The 26,187-nt window shown below is 42.5% G+C and overlaps 1 protein-coding gene across 6 annotated transcripts in view; it reads right to left on the bottom strand.

The window, feature by feature from the left end:
- The window catches only part of PHACTR4 (phosphatase and actin regulator 4), a 91,732-nt gene that overhangs the window by 22,259 nt on the left and 43,286 nt on the right, over positions 1-26,187 (bottom strand). For 4 of the 6 annotated variants that reach the window (XM_067543253.1, XM_067543255.1, XM_067543254.1 and 1 more), the window contains 2 exons: positions 1,417-1,593; positions 770-850 (listed from right to left, as the gene is read on the bottom strand). In XM_067543253.1, coding sequence (XP_067399354.1) covers positions 770-850; positions 1,417-1,593 — 258 coding nt within the window. Of the gene's footprint in view, positions 1-769; positions 851-1,416; positions 1,594-12,928; positions 13,213-26,187 lie in introns of those variants that run through there. The other 2 variants (XM_067543252.1, XM_067543257.1) reach the window with 2 other exon arrangements.

The raw sequence follows: 26,187 nt of genomic DNA on the forward strand, positions 1-26,187 counted from the left end.
TCTCACTCTCTGGAAATTTATATTGAGCTTACATTTTCCCTTTCTCAGTTTCATCCCATGGCCTCTTTAGTCATAATTCACCCTATTTTGCTGAAATCTTTCCTCATAGGTTGCTTTAATCATTTTTGCTGTTTTTCCTTCAGTTTGGCTACAACTTTCTGACAAGAAGGAGCCCAGAAATGAATGCAGGCCTATCTCAGAGGCGTGTAAAGGACACCTATCACCTTCTTGATGGAATGTCTCTACACAAGCTGCTCAAAAGCCATACTGAATTTTTGTTTCCTTTCATTTGGTCTTGCAATCCTAGAAACAAATCAAATTCAACATTACAGATAACCTATTTCTCACTGGGGCTAGGATATAAACTGAAAGATAATCAGAACAACCTGGAGATTTCAGTAAGCATGAATGTGAAGGAGAGGAGCATAAAGGGGTGGGGAAAAAGGCTGGGTAGACACAAAAATACAACAGAGAAATGACAGGAAATGACACAGAATCCCCCTGCCGGCAGCAGACAGGAAGATGCATAACAACAAGGAACGCTTGTCTTAGGAATTTCTCTCTTGCAACAATGCTTTCCTAGCCAGGGGCAGGAGCCAGACCGGGAGCATGTGCAAAGAACAGACAAGGGACGGGAGTCATGTTCAGCAAACAGCCTTTAACTTATTTTATTTCTTAAAGGTGCAATAACTAGGGTGGGATAATGTCAGCAGCAGACCAGCTACACAGAACATGAATAGGCGGATGACAGGTTCATTTGCAAACTCACCCTGCTCAGGGTCTTCCAACAGAACCCCTCTTTTAACCAGCTCCTCTCTTGGCTTTCGCATAGAAATCTTTCGTTCTAAAACTGATATTAAATTGAAAAAAAGCACTCAGAAAACAGGGAAAGGGGGAGGGTTTCAAAAGAATCGTTTTAAAATGTATTGGCTCTTTGGATGAAATAAAAATGGCTCAAGTTGCTGCATTTTGCATGGAGGAGGGAGGGTATTTAAAAATAATCTATCCGAGGCCTGTATTCACACACCAGAATAGCGCTAGAGCAATGAACAGTCATTCCTCCAACCCAACCCTCATTGGGGAGGTCCTTTCAACAAAGAAATGTTGCATCTTTAAAACTCCTAAGAATACGGTTTTCTACAGTTAAAAGATATTTAAGCTGCGGTTCTAAGGAGCCAGTGGCTGAGGCCTCGGATCAGTGAATTTCTTGTCCCATTACGGGCAAAGAATTAAGCTTTGATCCCAAACATGCCAGCACTACGACACAAGGCTGCAGCCGGGCTCTGCAGCTCAGCCATAGCTGCTACTGCTCTGATGGCTAATTGCAAAGGATGGAACGACTTTGGCATGCACTTCCCCAGTGGGGAAAAGCTTTTAACCAAACTGCAAGAGCAGCACCAAAGTCTAATGCTTTACCTTCTGATGTCTCCTTAAACTTGTCACTGCTTTTTTTTTTCCTCCACTTCCAAGGTTTGAAGATCTTGCCAAACCCTGAGAACTTGCTTTTCCTCTTGGTTGGGGGCGTGGTGTCTCCGGATTCCAGAACGTCAGCCCCCATCCCCGTGTCAGATGGTGGATGATCCACTTCCTCAGCTACACAGAAAGAAAAAGCAAAGTCATGGTCTGTTCCAGTGAAACACCTGTGAGATCCCTCCTTTCCCACCCAGCCAGTCCCTGCCAACCCACCTGTGAATACCAGGAAAGTGATAAGCAGTGATGCAAATTCATGCAGAGGAGATAGCAAGACTCCATGCCTTCACATAACCAGTCAGTACTGAACATGAATAGGGACGCAATCAAGTGAAGTTTTCAATACTAACAGGCTACAGACACACTGTGATGTGTGAAGGGTGACTGGTTAAAAATCCCTCAAGTGTAACTCTGAATTAGTTAATATTTGTACAGTTCTATAATTTGGCCTAGGGGAATAAACAAAAACCTTTATTGCAGTCTCTTGATCTCAGCTGGAAGCAACTACTCTAGACACAAGTAGTTACATGAATAAAATACCCTCTGTACTGTAGGATGGCAGACTTCCATGACTGGATTTAGACAGAAGCTACTGAAGTTATCAGCCCATCTCAACAGCTGTACACAATAGAAGTAGGCCAGTCTGATTTCCAGTCCCCACCCCCATAAAAAGCCAGCAGTACTGGGCCAAGAGTAACAAAAACTCAGGAAAGCAACACAATGCAACCTTGCACTCCACCTAGTGTACTAGAATTCTCAGGAGAGTTCAACAGGAGAAGGGCAGGGGGAGAGGATATACATATGGAAAATATTTCGGTAACTTCGTTTATCAAAAAAGCCTCCTGTTGAGGCAAGTTGTGAAGAGTGATTTTAACACAAAGCATCAAGATATGCAAATCAACTCCTTCTTGCTTGCCTGGAGTTTGTAAGTTTGTTGGAACTTACTAGGGGAAGGGGGAATTCACAATCCACAAAAGCCAGCAGCAACTTATAGCAGCCTTGCATCATGCTGAAGATTGCTAGTGACCCATTTCATAGTCCTACTTTATAGGCTGAGAATCCCTGGCCTCTATCTGTGCATGACTTGGGAGCACCTGAGTCAGTCAACAGGATATCAGGACCGTACCCAGTGGTGGGAACAGAATCTTACTAAGGGCTTGTCTACACTGAAAACACTATAGCGTAGACACTACCTATGCTGACAGGAGGGGTTCTCCTGTCTGCATATATAATCCATCTCCCGAAGAGGGGGTAGTTAGGTCAATGGATGAATTTTCCATCAATCTAGCGCTGTGGGCCTTATTTTCTGAGGAACTGTAAACAAAAACTTTTTGGAGTTTGATGCAAACTTTCTGGATTCATGAAGTCCTTGAGCTACAGTCTCAAACTAAGCTACATGACACGTCTCCAGAAAATGCGGCACCCCAGGGGCTGACCCATGATGACCACTCACTCATCCATCCACATTCACATGCAGGAAGCTCAATCAAGAATCGCATCCCCCCAGGGCTACAGGGTTTTGGAAAGAGTCATCTTCTAGGTCCAGCTCACCCCAAACAGAACTAATATAATACATTTAATCATAACATACATGTAACAGACCAGAGGTTGTAAAGCCAGATGTCAGAACTTGACATGTTTTAATAGTATGTGTGGTATCAAGTTTGCAGAGGAGAGGAGAAAACAGGAAAGGCCTGCGTATTGTATTTCGCTAGGGTTTAATTGATAGACACTTGGCCCTTCATGCCATTGTTCATCAGAGATGTCTGCACTGCAGCTGAGGGGGGAGGGGGAGAGTATGTGATTTGCCATTCATGTACACATAACTGTGTTAGCTATAATCTAGCCAGCTCACTAAAAATAGCAGTGATGATATGGCAGCAAGGACTGCATACGCTTACCTGACCCCCTGGGTGCATACTTGCTTATGTAATCTTTGCCACCACATCCCCACTGCTATTTTTAGCATACATGAATTGCAAATCACCGCCCCCACACACACCCCCCCCAGCTGCAGTGTAGACATACTCATAGAAAGAGATTAGGTTTGCAGGTACAACCGTCCAGATCTTCTGCTCCCCACGCAACTACAGGCAAAGAATGTTGTGTATACAACTCAGCAGTTACTATGTGATGCAATATTGCTAATGAAGGAGCAGCACTGATGGGCCTCTGCCCGCCACTTCTAGGGTGAAAAAGTGATAGGATGCAAAACCGGGCCTCCACAATGGAAGAAGGGAAAATCAGAAAGCATGTTAATAAAAAGCAGAGGGAACAGGAAGAATATTCCAGTGGGTCCTACAGGAATGTGCGGGACTCTATGTAAAGACAGGCTGCTCTTTAATGGCTGCGAATAGTGGGGTCATGAGATAAATGATCAGAAACCAAACTGACAAAAATAGTCTGATTTGACATGATAGAACAGAAGTTTTGTATAGCAGTCAATTTCATGAAAGTCTGTAGTGGCGGGGATAGGAAAGGGAATCAACCAACATAAATGCATTTTCCAACATTTCATTGCCTGAACTAATTGGAATGTACTTTAGAATCCTAGCCCCAAACACAGGTCAATTTGGTTTTAACTGTAAGGCATCTTTCTTCCAGCTCTATAAAGATTTCTACCTCCTGATTCACTGGAGTCCAGCTTTGATGCAGTAACAATCTACCTTCTTCTCTGTTAGAAAGTTTGATTCACTCAGCCTCAGCTGGGGTGACCAGATGTTTCAATTTATAGAGACCCTCCCGATATTAGGGGCTTTCTCTTACACAGGACCATATTACTCTCCCCCCCCCCCGGATTTTGCAGACTTGCTATTTGGTCACCCTAGCCTCAGTGAAGAGCTGAGGCCAGAGTCACAGCTATGAGCCATTTTAGAAAGGAAGGTAAGTTCAAAACTTGATCCAGTTATTGCAAATATGTAAACAGACTAGGGTAGTCCTACACCTATGTGAAAAGCAAGCACACAAGATACCTGTTTTAGTTTAATTCATGTTCACCTGGGTTAGTCACAGGAAAATCAGACTGAACCTTTAAACTCAACACCAAAGATGGATTGCTTGGATGTTTAAAGGCAGTTTCTTCAGAGACTGGAGCATTAGTCTGGGAGTGTAGTTTTAAACAGCTGCATTCACTTTGCTCAGCAGAGCGTTTTGAAAGTTCACAGGGCAAGCAGCAATTCTTGCCAGGAACAAACTGTGAAATGAATTTGGAACTGAAGGGCCATTAAGGTATTTGGGCCTACAGTTGATGACCATCACCATTCTGAAGGTGCAACATCAGCATTACGGAAGGCCTATGTCAAACTAATTTCAAATACATCTCCAGTCCAGAATGGTATAAGGAATGTAAGCTCAAGTGCTTTCTTCCACCTGAGGTCTCAGAGTGCTGCACTAAGCAGAATGGGCTCAGTTTTCTTTTAATAAGCCAACTGTCAGGTCCACAGATTAATGAACAGAGACCACAGTTCAACAAGCTGCAATTTCTCCACTTCCAATTCGGAGGAGGACCATATATGTTCTCCTTGTACAACCCTTTCTGGGGGATCAAAGGGAGGGCATGCCAAGTAATGAGATGGACCAAAATCCTACAGGCAGACAAGATTCCAAACTAGCCACTGGGCAGTCAAACACACAAGTTAAATCAGCACAAACCCAAACATGTTTAAGCATGGAGATAGAATTTATCCATTATTTAATTCTTCCACACGGTTCAGTTCTGGCTATCACAAATACCTTAAGTCAAATTCTACCCTTAGGGTACGTGGACACGTCTCCCATCAGCTTCAATGGAAGGTGTATCAGCTTGTACTAGGCTGATTTGACTGGTCCTTCGGCTCTGTGAGGAGTATTAATCCCCCTCACTGCATTGCACTGATCAACCTCTCACTCACAATTCCAGTCTGTCAGGAGGATATTTGTCATGAGAGCAGCTCCATTCCTCCTTGACTCATCATATGGCTCAAAGTTAGATCACAAGCATGACAGGGAAATGACCACTTACACTTGGATTTGTAAAGTGCCATGCTAGTGCTAGTTATTCATGAAGGTGAAAGGAAGAGCATGTGCACACAGCCATTTAAAACTGCAGCTTTACGGTGCCACCATCAGCTCCATTCACTCTGCACTCTTAATGACAGGGTGGATCACCTGCTGCAGACGTGCTTTCAAGTGATATGTGTTTCAAGTAGCCTCACTGACTCAGCAATTGTCCTGATCAGTGAGTAACTCCCCTGGAAGACCAAGGAAAGAATCTGGACTCAGATGAGCATTCAGTTTCAGCACTTTTCCAGTCTGAACCAGTGAACAATTTAGTGAAAGTGGCACACAAGGGGACTGGATTTGATATCCAGTGAGTTTTCCACCACAGGAGTTTAGACAAGGTGGTGCCTCTCCTTATTCTGCTGCATAATGAAGTGTAGGAGGTCTGTAGGCTGTTTTATAATGATGAGTTCAAGAGAACTCACCCTTCCTTATCTGAGTCATAGAGCTGGGAAACTGCGCTAAAAAAAACACAGATTAGTACTTGGGAAAGAGACTGGGGAAAACAGGAATGCGAAATTAGTAAATTAGGAGTGAGAGCTTCTATCAGCTCCTTCAAAGTTCTACGTCAGAGCACAGTTCTCACTCACCTGTGTGGCAAGCTCACGTCATACATATGGGGGTAATGCGAGACTCTAGCTCCAGCCACACTGCATTTTTCCATGTTGGGAAGCTGATTTTAAGAGGTGTGAACAGAGGTTAAACAAGCTTACACTGGCTTGGGCGAATGCAGCAGTATCATCACTACCCGGTCACGACCTTTTCCAATAGAACCTCTGACACACATGCATACTCAGCCACAGCCTTTGGTAGAACCTTGTTTAACCAATTTTAATGAAAAGAAGAACTGTACAGATCTAGTCTAAAAGGGTTTCACAGCACTTTCTATTAAATGCCTCCCAAGAGGTTAATATGCTATCTGGTAAGACTGCCTCTTGAGTAGCAAAGCTATTCTTTCACCCACAACTCTGGAAAAAGCTACTACAACTTCAAACCAGCACATTCCCACAGCCAATCTTTAGTGTTTCACCTCAGTTAGAAAACACCTAGGCTCCTGTTTCAGTCACACATTTTAGCCAGCTGGCCTTCAACCCCACATTCACAGTTGTCTAGCACAGTGTTTCTCAACCTTTTTAGATACCAGGGACCGGCTTCCTATACTGTGTCCGGGAGATCTCAGGGACCGGTGCAGGTCCATGGACCAGTCATTGAGAAACACTGGTCTAGCACACCCCGTAAAGGTGCTTTGGAGGATCATGTTTTAGCATAACAGCTATCCCAATGTCCATGTTAAAACATGGGCCAGTCTTGCCTGATGGGCACAAAAGTATATTTTAACCACTTGATAGAATTCTGTAAAGCTCAAAAGCTCTACCAATTTGCTAACATGTTTAACACACACTTTGGTCCCATCATGTTTAATGTAACAGCACCCATCCCATGCACTTAAATTGCTACTGCAAAAGCATCCTCATCCTTCCTCCCGGTAACACAAAAGCATTTCCATCTGAAATTTAGGACATTCTAATCTGCAGCTCATTTTTTAAAAAAAGCAAAGACATATGAATGAAATTTTCTGAAGTTAAAAGCAATTTTGTCGAAGGCACTTGCGACTACAGAAGAGATCAATCACACTTTTGTTTGCACTAAGAAGTCCTAGAGTTCTCTTTTATTCTTGGCACTTTAAAACCGATTCACCTTTTTTTCCTCCTCTTGCATTTTGTTTAAATGCAGAAAAGCTGTGCTAAAAGATGCAAATGCCCTTGAACTGCCCACAGTATTTTTCATTTAACAGAAACCATGTCATTGACAGGAGCCAGCTTCTCATAAATTCTTTAAGGCCTAGATTTGCTGACACAGTCCAAGCTGATTGCCTCCAGGACAGTCAACTAGTGACTTAATGTTTTCCTGTAGATGTGTCATTGATTCCCAAGAAGTTTGCAGGGTTTGGTGCTGGAATTTCTGGTAGAGGTGGCAACGTTTTTGCCTCAAGTTAGTGAGTTGCCTCAAGAGAATGTCAGATATCCTGATGGATGAAATCCTGCAACAGAGCAAGGATCTCTGGGTTTTATTTAAAACATCCTCAAATGGTGTAACCCGGTCAAGTCCACTGCAACACACTTTTGTATTGCACTATGCACCCAACTTAAAAAAAGGAATAGGAGAGTCTTCAGGTAAAAACCTCAAAAATAGAATCCTTTATTTTGTTAGCTAACAGTCTTAGATCCCTCCCATCCCCCTTCAAAATGGCAACCCGGATAATCTTTTAAGACACTGGGGCCTCTTATATATAGAATGAAAAGGCACCAAAAATTACAAAGCCAAGCTGAGTTAGAAAAGAGCTATAAGCTAGGTAGAGACAGCAGAGCTGGAACTAGGGGTGCAGCAGCACGCTCTGGCTTGAAGTGGTTTCCATCAGATACAGGGTTTACAGTTTTGTTCAATGGCTTTCAGCACCCCTACTATAAAAACTGTTCCAACACCCCTGAGTAGAGACCTTGGGCTAGCATGGTATTTAGTGATTTTTTTTTAAAAGCCGGTTTAATTCAGCCCCCACACAGTGCAAACCCAGTATGGCTACAAATGAGTTTAAATCGGTACATCAGTATAGACAGAATCCATGTCTACATCCAATTTAGAGCTCATTGCCAGCATATGAGGTTGCAGAACACAAGGAAATCTTCTCAAAGAATTTCATCCCAAGTGTGTAGAGGATTCACACTATACTTTTAAATACTCAGGAAGTTTGATGAAGCTGAGGGAGTTTACAGGTGTTTCCAGATTTTACTCCAGTGCTCCTGAAGACAAATGGAACTCTTCATAGATATTCAGAGTTGAAACAGACGGTATACCATTTTCTCCTACCATATTTTAGATTAAAAAGAGAAGATGTTCCTTCCCCCACCCATTCTACAGAGTAGTGCCTCAGAGTCCTCCTGCACTGACTGAGGGGGGCGCTACCAGTCCATTTTTCCTCCCGCTGAAATGTTAATGGTATTCATATTTTCTTATGACACTAGTGTTAGATGGGAACTTGGTGAGCACAACCAATCCAGAGGATCCCACTAACAGTTACAGGGTGGATGATGCTACAGCAATGGGAGTCATACAGTACACCCTCGCTATAGCCAACCCCTGGGTATCCAAGACATTTATTTGTTATAGCCAGGGGTTCATGATAGCAAAAGAGCCCTGTGAGGGCGGAGAGGGGGATGGTGGACTACCTCGAGCCCTGCAGGGGGAGTTGTCAGTGCCGGCAGGACTCGAGGGGGGATCCAGGGACCAGATTCACTATAGCTTGTGGTTTGTAATTGTGAAGGGCTTTATAGCGAGGGAGTACTGTAATAAGATCCAGGAGAGATGGAATGTGTTAAGAAATAACTGTTCTTCTCCCACCTCAATCCCAGGCTATCAAGATTTTATTTTGCAGCACAGATGGGTGGTTTGTTGAGAGCTGGCATTGTACTGTACATTTCATGGATTTGTCGTTGGCCTGTACCACTTCATGCTAAAGGATTACCGTTCACATAGAAGTAGCTCAATTTCTTATATTTATGGGAGTTACTGCAAGCAATTTAACAATCGCTAGATGAGTTTCTGTTCTTCGAGAACTCACCCAGACAATTTTATAGATTTCTCCTATTTGTGAGCCTCACACTTGTGTATATGCAGAGTTGCAGCAATTCAGCTTATAAAAGGTGTTATTTTAAACCTGTGCAAAAGGCTGTGGGTTTACTTATTATTATTAGGTATATACTAAACATATACAGTATACTGTGTGTGTATATTTTTATATATATTTATTTTAGTATAGTATAACTATGCAAAAGGCTGTGGATATACTTATTTCAGGTTAAACCAGGTATATTTCAGTTTAGTTTAAGAAGAACATATTTAATCTAATTTAATCTATACAAATATAGTATACTATATATATATATATATATATATATATATATATATATATATTGGGTATATACTAAACATATTTAGTTTAAGTAGAACATATTTAATCTAAAAATCATAAAGTGTTTACATGAAAGTTTGCACTGCTTTAACTGAACTGGTGCAAGTTTATATGGCATTTTACTCTTTTTAATGTCACAATCCTTTATAAAAACCAATGCATCTTGGCCTTATCATTTTCATGGATGTGGCTCTAGCACTACTGTCAGTGCACTTCATCTCTTTGCTCTAATTTTTTGTATGGGATCAGAAAGACTTTTTAAAAAATCTTAAATTTGAAGGACATATGTATTCATGCTGTAAGCTAAGGCCTTTGTTTATCTGTCATCTTAATACAAATGTTTGAAAATTGGCTACTGCGCTTACGCAGTAACTTCCTTACTACCATCAAAGATACGCATTGTTCTATTGGAGCATTCAATAGTCCCATATATTGAGAGAATATCAAATACATGTGTTCCAAGAATGTAAGCTTTCCAAGTCTATCAAGAGGTCTTCTGCAGCTTTGAAATCCACAAGGAAAGTCAAGGTGGGTGTGGTAATATTTTTTATTGGACCAACTTCTGTTAGTGAGAGAGAAGCTTTTGAGCCACACACAGCTTTTCTTCAGATCATACAAGGAAAGTCAGTCAGTCATGCCCACCCTCTAGGTTAACATCACCCCCAAAACAATTGAGCAACTAGGATTGATGGGATAGCCTTCCAAAAATGAACTCCCATGTAATCAAAGTACAGCCACCAGATTGGTCCAATGTCACACACTTTAGGACCAGTTATAAACATTTCCATTATGCAGGAAAAAGAAATGACAAAAGGAAAATACATTCTGGCAGCATTTTACCCCATTTCCTATATCCACATTCTGGTAAGTCAGGCCACCATACACAAAACATTCCGGCCTCTTACAGCAAAAAAAAAAATCCCCAAAACTCAGAAGAGGGGTCCCCCCATTTCTCATCCCTCAATGACTCCAGAGTGAGGCCAGGTATACACTTGGGAGCTTACAGTAGCATACTACGCTGGCAAAGCAGCCCTACGGTGGACGCCATTTACATAGGCAACTGCTTCTCTGGCATAACTTATTCCTACCTCCCCTCCCCTCTCTCCCTCCCAAGAAAAATAAACTGAGTTTTTGCTGGTATAACTCCATCTCCACTAGGGGCTTTTGCTAATACGGTAATGTCAGTCAGGGTCAGGATTACACCTCTTCATGCTCCAGACCAACATAGCTATTCCAGCAAAAGTTCATAGTGTACAGCAGACCTAAGACTGCTTAATTTACAAGTAAAAACATGCCGGCCTTGCAAAGTCGCCATGGAATCTAGGAGTCCATGCTGGATTCCTTCTGGCTAGTGTAGCACCATCACTTAGTGATTGTGCAGCTTGGACTTCAGTTAACAGTTCCGTTAACTTTTAACTGTTAAAATCAGCTACTGATGTACAAGCCAGAGTAGAATCTATCTCCCTTTTCCCTTAGATGTGCTGTCTCTAAAAGTAGCAGTCTTTCAGGAAAGTAAGCATATACGACTCCGGGGGAAAAAAAAAAAAAAAAGGAGCCATTTGTCAGTTATGGAGATACCATTTTGAAGACCACTTTTCTGACCATAACAGAACTGTGTGTTTCTAGAGTCCTTTTAAATTAAGACTATATAAGAATTTCCTGGAGGGGGGAGAAAGGAAAGGGAGAGAGAGAGTGTGATTATATATATATTTTTAAATCTGGGAGGGAGAAGATGTATGGACGCTAAAAGCAAACTTCATCTAAAAGGCAAACATAGCCCTCAGTCACAACACATGCTGCACTTCTCCAACTTCTTCCACTACAACAGGGCAAAGTAAGGACAGCATTAGCCTTTAATTTCCAGGCCTTTTGTACCTCTTTGTTCACCATAATCTTAGCAGGATTTGTATTTGCAAGAACATCCTGTCTGTGTCAGTACGAGAGTTCTCAAGAGCTGTCCCTTAAAAATTCAGGATCTAGTCCAGGGGTTCTCAAACTGGGGGTCATGACCCCGTGGGGGGTCGTGAGCTGTCAGACACCATGCATGCTGGTAAGGGTGGCATAACATGGGGGGGCATCACTTTTTGGAGGGGTTGTCACAGCCTGAAATATTTGCAACTATTTGAAATCCCAGCAAAAAAAGTTTGAGAACCCCTGTAATGATTTGGTACCTTAACTCAAGCTGTGAAATAAGAAAAATCTATAGTTGGCAAATAATCAGGTAGAGAAGATAGGCTTTGATGGCAGGGGATGACAGTGTCACTATACCCACCCCTCCTCCCTTCTCCTCATTCAAAACTACAAAAATCTCTGGTGCCCGATGACAGGGCAGCCCAGCCCAGCCAAGACTGAATAGATCTGCCTTCCAACACCTCATAAATCCAAGAGGAAGGCACTATTAATCTCCACTGACAGTAGAGAAGACTCAACTTTTACTCCCCCCCCCCCCCACTTATTTTTAGCAGGTCTTGAACAAGTCTAGTAAGAAAAAAAATCACTAGCTTAATCTAAAGCTAATTATTCCCTTTAAAAGCACCAGGGACATTCAAAGTTATAAGACTGAGAAGCTGATTTACTGGAAAACAGAATGAATAATTTACCCTTATATAGTGCTTTCCACCTTCAGAGTGCTTTTAGTGAAATGTGGCAAGTGCATTCACCCTATCTAACAAATAGGAAAACAGAAGCACAGAGAGCTGAAATGACTTGCGCTGGGTCACATAGCCAGGAATAGAACCCAAGACTGACTTCCAATGCCATGCTTAGTTCATTAGTCTACAGCAAACAAAGTAATCAAATTCTGCTTTCAAAAGTTGAAGTAGTGGGCTGACACTTGTGATTAATAGCCGGATAATCATAGTACATCAGGACTCTCCCACTCCACAAAGACAGAGCATCACTACCCCAAAATTCAAGATTACAGATGTCCCTTTGTATAAAGCAAGGACGAAACGGCAGAGATAGAAAACAAGTAGAAAGACAACTGCTGAGCCCATTTTTCAAAATATTATAAGTGCCCCCAAAAGTTATATCATGCGATACACAAATCGACCATTCTGCATCATTTCCATATTGTAGCTATATAAATGTTTAATCCAGTCTGGGGAACTTTCCTGGGCTCTGTAAACCAGCGTCCCTGCACCTGACCCGGCAGCAGTGAGCAAGATCAGAGACTGACTGTTCCTTAACTAATGCAGCACTGAACAAGAGTACGGTGATCAGCAAGAACAACATGTTGCATAGTAAGTAAGTTTAAACACAGCAAAGAGAGAAAGGAGGGAGACAAAGTAATTCCCACTCTAGTTACTCTTCTCAGAGCCAGACATTTCCCCAAGTCGAACGTGATCTATGCAGGTTACACAATCCTAGCATTCCATTCTTATGTACTCCACGGCTTCACCCGCAATCCTGCCCTGCCTCAGCCCCAGCCAGAGATTGCCCTCCATTACTCACCGAATGCAGCTGGATTTACCGGTCTCGAGAACAGTGTCTGCCCCATTCTTAAATTCTTTTCAAAGTAGCTCTCTGAAGGCAGGGGGGCCCACCACCCTGGGAGAGTACTTTAGCCTTTTTAAAGCAATAAATCCACACTGGGGGGGTGAGGAAAAGTCCAAAGCATTGCGACCAGAGACTACCAGAACTCAGGAAATGGCATGGGTGTCAGCCAATCCACCGCAGCTCCTGTTCTTCCTGTATCCCAGGCCCAAGCACTTGTGATTCTCATAAATAAGCTTCCATGCCAGCTCCCTTCAAGCAGGAATGCCTGTCATTCCAGAGTGCACACTAGTTAGGGCTGAATCTCAGGAAGGGGAGGAGACTGCCAACCACACACTAGCGGCTGAGCTGCATAATCCAAATAATCAACACCCTTTGCTCCTTACATCTAGTTGAGCAGGAACGCACCAAGAGGCTGAGAAACAGGAAGCAGGGGGGAAAAATTTTAACCAGAGAACAGCTTGCAAACAATATTTGCAGCCGTTTCACTTCCCAATCAAAACCAACTAGATACTACAATGTATCTTGGGCCTTAAAAAATTAACCAAAATAAGCTGTTTGGACTCAACAAGTCCCTTTAGCAATACAGACAGAACCTGGTATTTGTACGAAAGTCTTGTATGTGATAAAATTAAAGCAGCATCAGGAAGTCAAGGCAACATTTTAAAAAAAACCTTTAGGACTTGGGTTACAAACATCTAAAACTAGTGAATTGTAAAAAGTCTAAGTTTTCTTTTCATTACTTATGCTATTTAGTTACTTTTTGTATCTTCAGTCTGGGCAGTAAACAAAATGAGTTTCTTTTCTGGTTCTCATGCACTAGAACGATGCTGTGATGGTTAGGTTGCAAACACTGCAGGGAGATATTTGCATTGCAACAAAATAATCTTTCATTGGTGTTTAAATACATTTATATTACAATAGTTGGAGAGTATTTTTAAACAAAAACCTGAATGTGGGGGGACTGCATGATGTAACAGGGCCCCTTGAAGGGATCAGCTACCAGCTGTAATAGGAGAGGTAGACAGGAGAATCTCCACTTTTGGATTTTCTTTTCAGAAAAATCTATGATTAATAGAAATGGAAACAATTCTGTAAAGCCCACAAAAATTCCCTGCAGCATCTGGAACCCAAACATTCCCGCATCACAATAGTGAATGGAAACCAAAAAGTGAAAACCTGCAATTCAGGTGGCCAAAGGTTGTAGCCATTTTCCAAATGAGGTTTTAGTCCACGTCAAACCAGTAGCTGGGTACATAATATGTAGGTATCCTTCTTTGGAGTGGTCATCTGTAACCAGTAGCAGTTACAGACAAACGTATTACTGCAACTTGGGTTTATTATTTAAGAAAAGCCTTTGGTTTGGAGGAAGACTGGGAAAGTCAACCTGGATTGCCCATCAGGCCTGCTATAGCTGTACATCCTTAATGTTGCACATCTATCTTGGCAGACTTTAAAAACAAAAATCCTGACCCTTGTGCATGGCTATTACATTTAACATATTAGATAAGAGCAGGTGCCTGGCTCAGGGAATACAGTGGAACCTCAGAGTTACAAACACCAGAATTATGAAATGACCAATTAACCAGACACCTCATCTGGAATGGGCAGTACGCATTCAGGCAGCAGCAGAGACAAAAAAGTACAGTACAGTACTGTGTTAAACGTAAACTGCTGCTACAAAAAAAGGAAAGCCCCTCTTTGCTTCTGCACAGTAAAGTTTCAAAGCTGTATTAAGTCTATGTTCACTTGTAAACTTTTGAAAGAACAATCAATGTTTTGTTCAGAGTTACGAACATTTTACGAACAACCTCCATTCCCAAGATCTTTATAACTCTGTGGTTCTAGTGTGTTGAGAGAGGCTACTGTACAATGATTGGCTGGTATGTATTTTGCTTTATAAGAAAAAGTCACCATGCAAGTTACATTAATGCACAGGGGAAAGATGGTGGTATCTCCAGTGCCTATGTAGACAAGTTACCTGTGAAATCATGTGACCTGCAAATTCGCCTCCTTTGCCTTTAAGCACAGCTTGTAAAACATGTGCAAAGAAAAATGTTCACCACTGCTCTACCTGTACATGTAACGTGCTTTGCACTAAACTGTGCCTGGTGAACAAATGATCCTTGGCTTCCATGGACAGTTTCAAGACAGCAACAAGACAAAATGGAGTAATGGATTTGAAGGCATATCTCGGGGGGGGGATATGATTCCACTTCCTTCTCCCACACAGAACTGATTCAAAATCTTGAAAGCACTGTTCTTATCTCCACCCTCCAAAATGCATCTTCATACTCCAATTAAATGTATCTTGGTTATTCTTTGCTGGCCAGGATCAGAAGTATTGTGTCTTTACTGCACTTTGAATCCACATTATGGGCAATTAAAGTATTCTGATTTACAAAAACGCTCCATTTCATGAAAGAGCTGTTTACTTTGAAACATGCAGAAAGCCTTTTAAATACACAGCTGAGTGAAGGAGACAAAGTCCAGAGGTAGCAGGGCTGCAAATTCTCTGTGAATCAGCAGATGAGAGTTGTCTGGCTTGGAGAATGGTCTGAGAGGAATATTCCCACAGTGATAGAAAAATGCAACAGGAACCAAACATTGATCTAATCTCACATTAGCAAACTGTGGACTAGGGTCTGTGGGCCAGGGTTAAAAATCCAATGCCCCTCTTCCCAACTGAAGAAAAATAGGAAAAGCCTGCACACTGAAGACAAAGGACAGGCCACATTCAGGCATGGCTTCAGGCTTGATTACTCTGCAATCTCTCCTCATGGGTTCTAGGGATGGCAGCCTTATGTCTTCCTCTGCATTAGGACACTTTCCCACACCACTTGGTGAAATCTTCAGCAGGCACCATTACAAACAGACTATGGGCATACGGGCCAAGGCAGCTTCAGGACACTAGCAGCAGCTCTGCTCTGTGTGTCTTTGTTACCCTAAGGAGTGAGATATCAGTAAAATCACCATGGCTTGTGGAAAATGGCACCAGTAATCTGTGCCACTGCCCTATACTCAGTTTCATGCAACTGAGCAATTCCCTCCTCATTTTCCTTGCCTATTGTGGACCATACTCACCATGGCTGGAGCTGTGATTGGGGCCATGCACAAGCATTACAAAGCAGAAGTGTCAGTAACTATGTCCTGTGTCAATCTTTAGGGGAGCAAGAGCAGAGAGTTCTGAATGTTAGTTTTTGCTTTCCATTGTGACGACACTAACACGGGCACCTCTGTGTTTTATCTGTAGCTGCTGCCATGGCAGCTTTGAGGGGCTCCCCGCTCCACACTCGTGGAACACCTCAAACAGATGAGGAGAAAGAAAAGGACATGGGATGAAATGTTCATCAAGATCATGCAAGCCAATGCTGCATTAGACCATAAACAGAGGGCCTGGAGGATGATATTGCAGACTCCATGCAGAAGGACAGAGCAGACAGAAGAAAGGTTCAGGACAGAATAGGGCTTTTCCGGCAGCAAACAGATGCTGCAGACTCTTACGGACCTATAGGTTCAACAATCACGGGCTCGCCTCCATTTGCGAGCCATGGAGAACTTCATTACAGCACTTCCACACATGCCCCCTTCCATGAGGCATCAGGGGCCACAACCCTACCCCTACCACTCCACACTAGGGGACGTTAAGGACCATTACAGCTTCACATATGCTGACCTGTAAAAGTTTGGCGCACAGATCCAGGAATGTGGGCTTGTGCATCTGAAAGTTCTGCGGCCACTGCTCATCATCCCAAGCCTGCATTATGATGCAATCCTACTAGTCAATGCTAATTTCTCAGGCCCAGAAGTGGCATTCCACCATTTGCAGCTACTCTATGAATGCCACAAAACAGTCTTTAATTTGTTCTTGCTATGTCCCACAGCAATCTGCCCTCCACAAAATCATCCTGTTCCCCATGGCTCTTCTTGCGACTCTTCAATGCCAGAGGATCATGCATCCTGTGCTTGCAATGCTTATGACAGTAGTACAGAGCTGTGCAGACTCCATGCTTCTGTCAGAGATGGTGGACAGCTGGGAGGGCTGCACGGGTTAAAGGGCTTTTTAAAATAGGCACAAAAATTATGGAATACAGATGACATTATGGGATGGAGACTGTTGCATGCTGGGAAGTTGACCCCTTGCTCCCAGTCATTCCATGAGACTCATTTCTGCCCCACCATGTATTGCCAAAACTTCCCAAGAGACAGTACGCTGGACAGTGGCAGGTTGCACACTGAGATAACCACCCCTGGAGCAGCACACTGTGAGCACTCCAGGTGAGTATGCACGGCACCGACACAAGGAGACAAGTATGCTATGCGATATGCTAACTGTGGCGGCTTCATGCCAACGTGCCTTCCATCACCAAAAGTTTGCAGTGTAGACATGACTTAAGTAATATCTACTCCTGGTGATTCAGTGGGAGCTGCAGGGCTGAATTTAGTCCAATCAAGTCTCAGTGACAGAACAGCAAAAGGAGCCTTTGTGCAGCAAAATTCAACCTTCAAGTCCTTTTATAAACACTAACTGAACTGAATGAAATGTCCCTGTAGCTTCCAGCAAAAGTCAACTGTAGGGTCGGGGAGAAGGAGAGACAGACAGACAACTACATTTGTGCAATTCCCTGGTGTAGATGCAGTTATAACAATATAATGGTGCTTCTATTGGTGCAGCTTTTGCCACATAGTTTCTAAAACAATCTAATTAAAAGAGTACAAAAACTGTGCATAGACTAGCTCTTACAAACCATGATCAAGGAGGCTGACCATTCATATTCATATTAAAGCTTCACAGAGTGGAAGTGTTGATACCTACTCCCAAACATATGATGAGTATATTTATCATACAGCAAAGAGTTGCAAACTGTGGCTAGGTGTGGACTGTAGAGAGGTACTAGGGACATCCTCCACAGAAAATGTTTGGAAAGTGCCTTCTATTTGGTGCTATATAAAGGAAACCACTTTGACTTGAGAAGTATTTTAGATGAGTTCCAGAGGTAGAATCCCCTGCAGCAGGAATGATTTAGCATCCAGAGAAAGAGAGGGTGAAAAGACAAAAATCGCCCCAATCCTTCTGACAGTTTGGTGTCAGAACTTTAATCAGGCGAATCCCACAAACTCCATCTAGCTTTGGACACTCAGGGATGTCAATCCAACTTCTTTTGCCAGCACTATTATCCACTGATTAGATGAGGGGGGGGGGGGAATCTGTTCCTGGAAAGCTTGACAGGAAGATGTGCAAGTTCTTCTGCACCAGAGCCCATATTTCTTTCCTAGGGGAAGAAGAAAGCCTCATGTCCCCATCTAATTAAAAGCTCCATTCTGAGGATGGAACATAGAAATAACATTAAAGTCTCACACAGCCCTTCCTCCAAAGTGTTTTATTTTCACAGATAGGGTAGCCAAGGCAGAAAGGTGAAGTGACCTGCCCATGGTCAAGCAGGTCAGCAGCAGAACCAGGTATGGAACACAGGTCTCCTGACAGTTAACTTCTGAACATTTTCAGCACCCATTGAGCTAAGTGACAACACAACACTCTCTCTCAGTCCATACCAGCATTTCCACTATAAAGCCAGCTTTCAGGCATTAGGAACTCGGCTGTTACATGCCTCAACTTTGAGACGGGTCAATACAGTTACTTTTACAGCTTGATGCTATCATGATCACAAGCACTAGCTACTGTATCAGGACACACTCTGGATTCTTACTGTAATACGAAATGGAACAGTGACTCCGAAATATGTGCTCCGTGATTCAGCCACAGCAGAATTAAAGAAGAGAGGACTGCGTTCCCAATCCATACAGGCCTGTCCATTCAAAACCAATGAATGATACTGGGTGTTTTCCTTCACAGCCTGTGAGCAACACAGTGGCAGGGTAGCTTACAGGAGCATTAGGTAAAACGTGGCTCTCACCCCGATGTAAATGTACTCATATTTAATAAGATAAGGCAACTGTACTGGATTTATAAACATCCTTCTAGGGAAAGGTCAATAGCGGGAAAAGAGGGGTGAGTGATAATACTGAACATATTTTAACAAAGTTTCTCTCTGTCTAATTTTCTCTCTTTTTCACACATGCACATGCTCCCCTCAACCATTCTTCATGTCAATTGAAGCACAAAGTTTTAACTGCATGCTAGACAGTCTGCAAGCTTTTGTACTTAGCTAGAATCCACAGAAATGAGTTAACTAAAAGACTCCCCCGTAGGGCTGAATATCTGTAAAATTTGCCATGTTCTCTTGGAATCACAGGCTCAACCTCCCCCGTCGAAACAGAAAGGGTTTATTCACAAGTCAACTGGCATCCCATTTAAAATTTTGAATGCTTTGATCCTACTTTTCTGTGCTGGAGGCACCCTAGTTGGTCAGTGCGGTAAGCCAGTTACTGGCCACCTGCTTTGTGAACTTCCTATTAAGTTTCCAACTGGGAAACTCCTATTTCCTGGAGCAGTTTGCTTGCCTTGTATCTGACGATTACTCAAAAACTCCAGCTTCTTCCTGATCTCAAAGTGAGAGGAAGGAGGAGTTGTGATCCAGCAAGTTGTGGATAGCCACAGTGCTGCTCTCCACTTAATACATACTGGACAACCAGTGCTGGGTAGGCCAGACATCTGAGAATTATACGGATCAGGCGGCTAGAGAAACAAGGATGCTTGCAAACACTTAACTGTCACAATCCCAGCTAAATTGCTTACATGACACTTCTGTGCATAGATGCCTAGTCAGTGACTATGGCCGTAAGCCTGTTTCTACTTAGAGAATGGGGCTAACGCTCAGAAATGCAACTCAAAACAACAGCAGATTTTTGTATGTGGAGCGATTTTCACGTCTTCTTCCTTTCTTCTCCAGCCATCATAGTTATAATCATGCATCCAACAAAGGGGGTTTCTGCCCACAAATGCTTATGCCCAAATAAATGTGTTAGTCTTTAAGGTGCCACAAAACTCTCCCTGTTTTGCTAAAAACAGACGAACAAGGCTGCCTCTCTAGAACTCATAGTTACAATGTATGCGAAATAATTTTAGTTGGCAACCTAGCACTCCTTAGCATTCTGGAACCTACAAAAGTGTGAAATCCAGCCACATCTTGACTAACGTATGATAATTTCAGGGATTCGTGACTACACTGTCTCTAGGCCAGGGACTCTCCTAGGCAGATTAAATACTTCCAACTGCTCCTCAGCGTATCCAAAATAGTATTTAAGTAAATACTGGTCAAAAGCTGATGAAAGCACAGCGCAGCAGGATACATTCCAACAAAGCACCAAACAAGCAGAAAAGTGACAGCATATTTTACTGACACTCAAACAATCAGATGTAGGGGGCCCACCTGATGCCATGTTCAAGTTGTATTACTGGGAAGCTGGAATATGGAAATGTGTTTACCTTTAAGTTTTCCCTTTTTTCAAAAATTATACACAACTTCTAACCCCCACGTTTTATTAATTTAAAACCACCATCTCCTCTCTCAAACAGCAAGAGCTGTCAGAAGTAGTATATTCAGAATGAAACCAGGAGGTCATCTGGTTCTTCCTAATGCATACTACTGGGATGAAGGGGAATAGTATGAGAAACAGAGTTGTAGCGTGGATCTAAAATACAGTCACTCTCCTTTTAAGACCAAAATATATTCACATACCAACACTTGGCTGGCAAAATACATGAATAATTGCTGCAAAAACGGTATGAACGTGCTAACTAGACAGGGTTACAGCACCAGTTTGTGGTAGGCACTGAGCACAAAGCATGTGAGCCATGGCCTGTCCTGAAGAGCTTACAGTCGAATGCAAAAAAATATAGCAAAACTAAAAAAGGACTCCTTTAGCAAAGCTGCGTGACCTTCCTTGCAACCTCTGGGATGGTAAAGGGTCTAGTGTGGCCAGGCACAAGATATGTAGAAGTTATAAAAGCTAATTATTACTAGTAATGTTTATTGCTACAATCCTTTGTAAACTTCTAAATATAGTAAAAATGTGGCTTTAACCCTAGAAGTTAGTCAGCATAAATACAGCCTGTGATTCACATGCTAACAAGCCTGCTCTGCATATCATACTGAAGTATTTAAGACACCATCCAAACGAAGTTTACTGTAGCGCATCAAGGTGGCAATCTATCAGCTTGAGTTGAATGTCTCCCCTCACCGCCCATGCTAACAGAGAAAAGAGTAGTGGGAAGAGCTTCCTACACAACTAAAATCTTATATTCTTCTTAAGTTCACATAAAATCTCAGCAACTAGGTTCCCATTTCACTGCAATGTCCTAGAAAGGACAGCCCTGCTAACTTTAAGTGCCTTTGTTATATGTATATCTCAGAGGAGGAAGCTACGCTATTCCTCATTCCTAGAACTACCCAGAATTTGATATACTGAAATTACATTCTTTTTATAAGTTAATAAAACACAGAGAAACAAAATCAACCAATGCAAGGGAATCTTATCCTTCACTTCTTTGGCTCTACCTAGGGAAATGGATAAAAGCACTTGAGTTTAACTTTTGGGGAACAACCAACTTCCACATGACGCCTGCTCTATTTTAATTGACTTGACAAGAAATCCCTTATTAAAATGCAAGACAAGTTTGGCATAAACAGTCTCTGCTTCTGATCATTTGGGGCACATACACTGGGAAGAGAAACCAAAATTCCCCACCAAAGTTTCACTGTTAAAAGGAACTGCAAATAGACGTGGCTAAACTCCATCACTTGTAAGAGCCAGAAATTCAGGGAGAAAGATACTTTTTGCACCTAGGTAACTCAAAACTCCCCTAAACATTGAAATTTCGCAACTAAGCTTAGTATTTTAGACCTTCACAGAAACACATTTAAAAGCTTCCTTCTGTAAATGAAGTATGTCTTTATTAGACATCTCCACTAGCATGAATCTAACATTATTACACGTTTGATCTCCTTGTCTATTGCACAAATATGCCTTTTGAAAGAATTTATGAATAACTAATACAAAGACAGCTCCAAAAGGAACCATTCCAGTTGATCAACTTCATGGTTCAAGTTAATACAGGCCCCACTCTATATTCACCTGAGGAACTACATGACACTTAAGGAAATGATCTCGCCACTCAAATTAATACAGTTTATAAAACTATTACAGAGTATCCTGGATGGTGAGTGTCCAGAGCACCACGCATACAAGTGTAAGAGGAACCTCACTATGAACACAGCTGCACAGCCATCAAGTCACTCCTGCCTCGTAGCAGGAGCGAGGGATAAGTTTGCAGCCAAATACATCACAACTTGATGCAAGTGATGCTTAATCACATATCTTCAGATGCCCCCACTCTCGATATATCCTTTTTGATTGTGATTTCCAAACAGACCCAAAAGAGAAAAAGTCATACGTGAGTTGAGTGCCTAACCCCCTGCAGTCCCTTTGAAAAATCACAGTCCCTGTCCACAATAGACTTTTCTTACAACAGTCAAGGATAACAAATAATACTATTGCAATAATTTCCTGGGTTAGGTGCAGAACTCTACCATGTATTTTAAAGTGACAGAGGGAGTGTTTAGTAGCCTCCACACAGGACTGGAAGTCAAGAGCTGCTGAATCCAACCCCATCTGACACCAAATCTTGCATATCCTTTGACAAGTCACTTAGCCTCTTTGCCTAAGCAAGGTTGCTCCCAGCAGAAAATTGAGCTGCTGAGTACCTGTCTCACAGAATGAGTAGGATCAATGCCTGTCAAGCACCCTGGAGATGGAAGAATGCTATAAAAGCCAAATAGAATGCAGGCCTGGTCTCCACATCCAGTACTGCTTATGCATTGTATTGACTCATACAGCTTCTGAGACAATGCAATGGCAATTGTTTACAATGTCAAGGCCATGCCACATAATTAAAGGAAACAGTCAAGAGATGAGATAACACTGACTGAGATCAGGAGATCTGACTGACTGTATCCTTGCAACAGTAATAGCTGGCTACAGTTGTCCATTCTCCAGACGCACCATTCAGGTTTTCCCAGTAATGTCCAGTATCCTCCCCTTCATTCCACATAAGCTTTCCCTTGTCCCCTCACAGTGGAATCTAGCTAGCCATTTAGTACCAATCACCACAATATTTGGGTGCCAATGGCATCAGAGCAAAACAGTAGCCAGCTGTCCGTGGGATTCATGGGAATAATGCAATCCTCTCAGTTACAATCAGCGTCACTCTTGAAGAGAGCTGATTTGGCAGAGGTTGCATATGAGGCTGAGGACAATTTCAGGGCTGCTCACAGATCCTGCTGGCCAATGGAATAAAAAACAAATTTGAAGCACAGAAACTGCAGTGCAGCCCTGAATCTCTCTCTAAGGCACTGGACTGGTCAGAGTAGTAGTACTGGAATCACCCAGCCCCTGTCTAATGCAGCCTTTATGTATTTTACACCCTGCTGCTACATGTCCGTGAGATACAGCAACTCACACAGAGATCACTTGCGTTTGCATGTAGTGATTAATGTCCTGGGGAACTTTGCATGACACTTTGATATGAAATCCATTCTACTGTACTGCAATGTAATCGTACCCAGTTTTACCGGTTGGGGGAGGTCAAGATATTCCACAGTAAGATACGTTGTACAAAGCAACACCATGCTCCTGGCTCTGCCACACCCAAAGAATTTCTGTATTGGAGATCCACATTAAACTGCTAACTTGGCTGTGCCAAAGGTGTATTCCTCCAACAGGTTTACTCAAAGTAATATGTTTGTTATGGCTGTTCTACTTCATCTGTGGCACAGAATTTATTTAATAGGGGTATGTGCACACAGAAATCAGACCAGCTCTCTAGTGCAGTTTACATTTGGTATTGGAATGCCAAGGTTTAGTCTTATCAGGTTCCCATTTAAAGGGGCCCCACCCCTTGTTACATCATCTGAGTGCACTCTCTTGGTGAAGCTGGGAGGAGCAGAGGTGCACCTCCAGTGTTCCTCAAGCAAGCTGGGGTCTGGGGCTGTGGGGGTACACTTAGATACCCACCCTCCTCCGCCTCCATAAACTGTTGCAGGGAATCTTGGACTGGCTTGATATGTCCCAGGGCATCAGCAGCAGAGCTGCTTTCTCCTCCTGCCACCACATGGGAGGGTCCCAAAGGCTCCCCTCAGAGAGATCACAGCAGGGATAGATCTTATTCCTGTTTTGTAAAAAGAAATGATCCACACATTTATTGACTCTGGCCCTCATGCTCTTACAGAGTGTCTGGGAAAAGACAGGGCACAGCTGTACTTTAAACAAAAAAAAAAAAATTTTCATTGAAATATTTGTCAAATCTCTATTGTAAAACCAAAACTTTGGGATTAAAGGCAAGTGACCCTTTAGAGGGACTTTCCTGCATTAGTAGATATTTTTGGTTGCCATACGAAACCTGCTCATTTACTGGGTATTCACGGAAAATGCCTGTGAAGCTGGTAGATCAGGTGCCAGCTCATGCCAGAGTCCCAGCCCAATTCACTTATGTATTAGTATCCATCAAAGTGATTGTTAAATGCATAGGAGTGTATTTGGTATTTAAACTGCATGAAAACTATTGGGATGTTATTTGCCTGGCTTTCACTTATCCGTATCCTGTTATAAGGTAGTAGCAAACATTTACATTGTGTATACCCCTGTAACTAAATAACCCATTGATGAGAAGAAAGAGTTCTTCATTTGCATTCCACAAGGCTAACAGAAAAGAGCTAATTTCAAAGCAAGTGGTCATTGTATGTGATGATCAGAAGTCAAACACTCAAAATGCATTCCTCACTCTCTGTCAAAGGCAAAGCTCACATGGGTAGTGACACTTTCAGCTTGTTTTCTGTGAGACGAAGCTGTAAGTATGGATTCAAGGAAAGATCCTGCATCTCTGAACTATTTGGACTCTTAAAGGGAAGTGTACCAGATGCAAAGCAGAGATCCTCAGAGACTATCTGGGAACCCTGAAAAGACTTTTGGGAAACTGGCAATTTATTACATCACAGCCATCATTCAGAATTACAAAGTGTGACTCACCTGTACATATATTTTACTTGCTTTAACTTCTCAATAACTCATTTCCTTTCTTAGCTAATAAACCTTTAGTTAGTTTACTAGAGAATTGGCTACCAGCGTTTGCTGTAAGATCTAGAGTACCAATTGATCTGGGGTAAGTGACTAGTCTCTTGGAACTGGAAGCAACCTGAATGTGATTTTTGGTATAAGTGACCTTTTACCACAAAGTCCAGTTTGTCTGGGTGGTGAGACAGATTGGAGAGTCTAAGGGGACCATCCGTGACTCCATGGTAAGACTAGTACAGTGATTCAGGAGTTCACATTTGTCACTGGCTTGATGAAATCTAACTATACACCACCTGTTTGAGGTGTCGGTCCTGTTTTCTGACAGTCTGCCCTGAGGTAGGCACTCTCAGTCATGAGCCACTCCAAAGAGTGTGACAATGCCATTCTACTCTAACACCGCTACATGACGGGGTGGGGGTGTCCCCCATTTTTATTGCATCACAAGAGAACCAGTCGGGTTAAAAGGGAAAAAAATGTTTTCTCTTATGTCCAAAGTCAATCTAGGGTCTGGTTTGTTCTGGACCCTGCTTCTTCACCTCCTGTAAGATATTTTGCTGACCAAGGGTATGTCTTCACTGACGGTCACAAATTCGTCATCGTCAGATCGATTTATCTGGATCGACTGAGCGGAAGTGGAAGACCTGCTCAATCGATCCGGAAGTCTATTAAATAAAACCACCTCCAAAAAAAGCATAGCGCTGCGTCAACAGGTACACATTTCCTGTCGGCGCAGCAAAGTGGAGACAGCACGCAGAAGCAAATTTAGGAAGTCGATGGGAGTTACGCAAGCTATGCAGACTGCTGCTGAATTTCCCGGTAAGTATAGACTAGGCCCAAGTTCTATTTACAGTTACATCTTTGCAACTCAGAGCAGAACCAGAAGTCAGTGGGGGTACCCTGATGGAGGGCATGACTTGGCCATGAAACTGAAACTCCATTAAGTAATTTATGAGTAATCCATTTATGTAACTAATGTCAGAAGAAATAAGTGAATACACACACGAAGGATACGGAGTAAGAAGGCGGCCATTTTTAGTTACTTGTTAGAGTAGAACTGCAATTTGAGTTGTTTGTGGTGTATTGCAAAGCGGTGTTAAAATTTCAGGTTCTGACTTTAAGGGTAAGGCATTTCTTGGTCCTGCTGCAGGTTACAGGACTCTGTAAAGCAGCATATAATCTGGGTCTTC

The sequence above is a fragment of the Emydura macquarii genome, unplaced genomic scaffold, assembly GCF_026122565.2.
Source record: "Emydura macquarii macquarii isolate MOO-44397 ecotype Brisbane River unplaced genomic scaffold, CSIRO-AGI_Emac_v2 contig_820, whole genome shotgun sequence".
In the NCBI taxonomy this organism is placed as follows: Eukaryota; Metazoa; Chordata; order Testudines; family Chelidae; genus Emydura; species Emydura macquarii.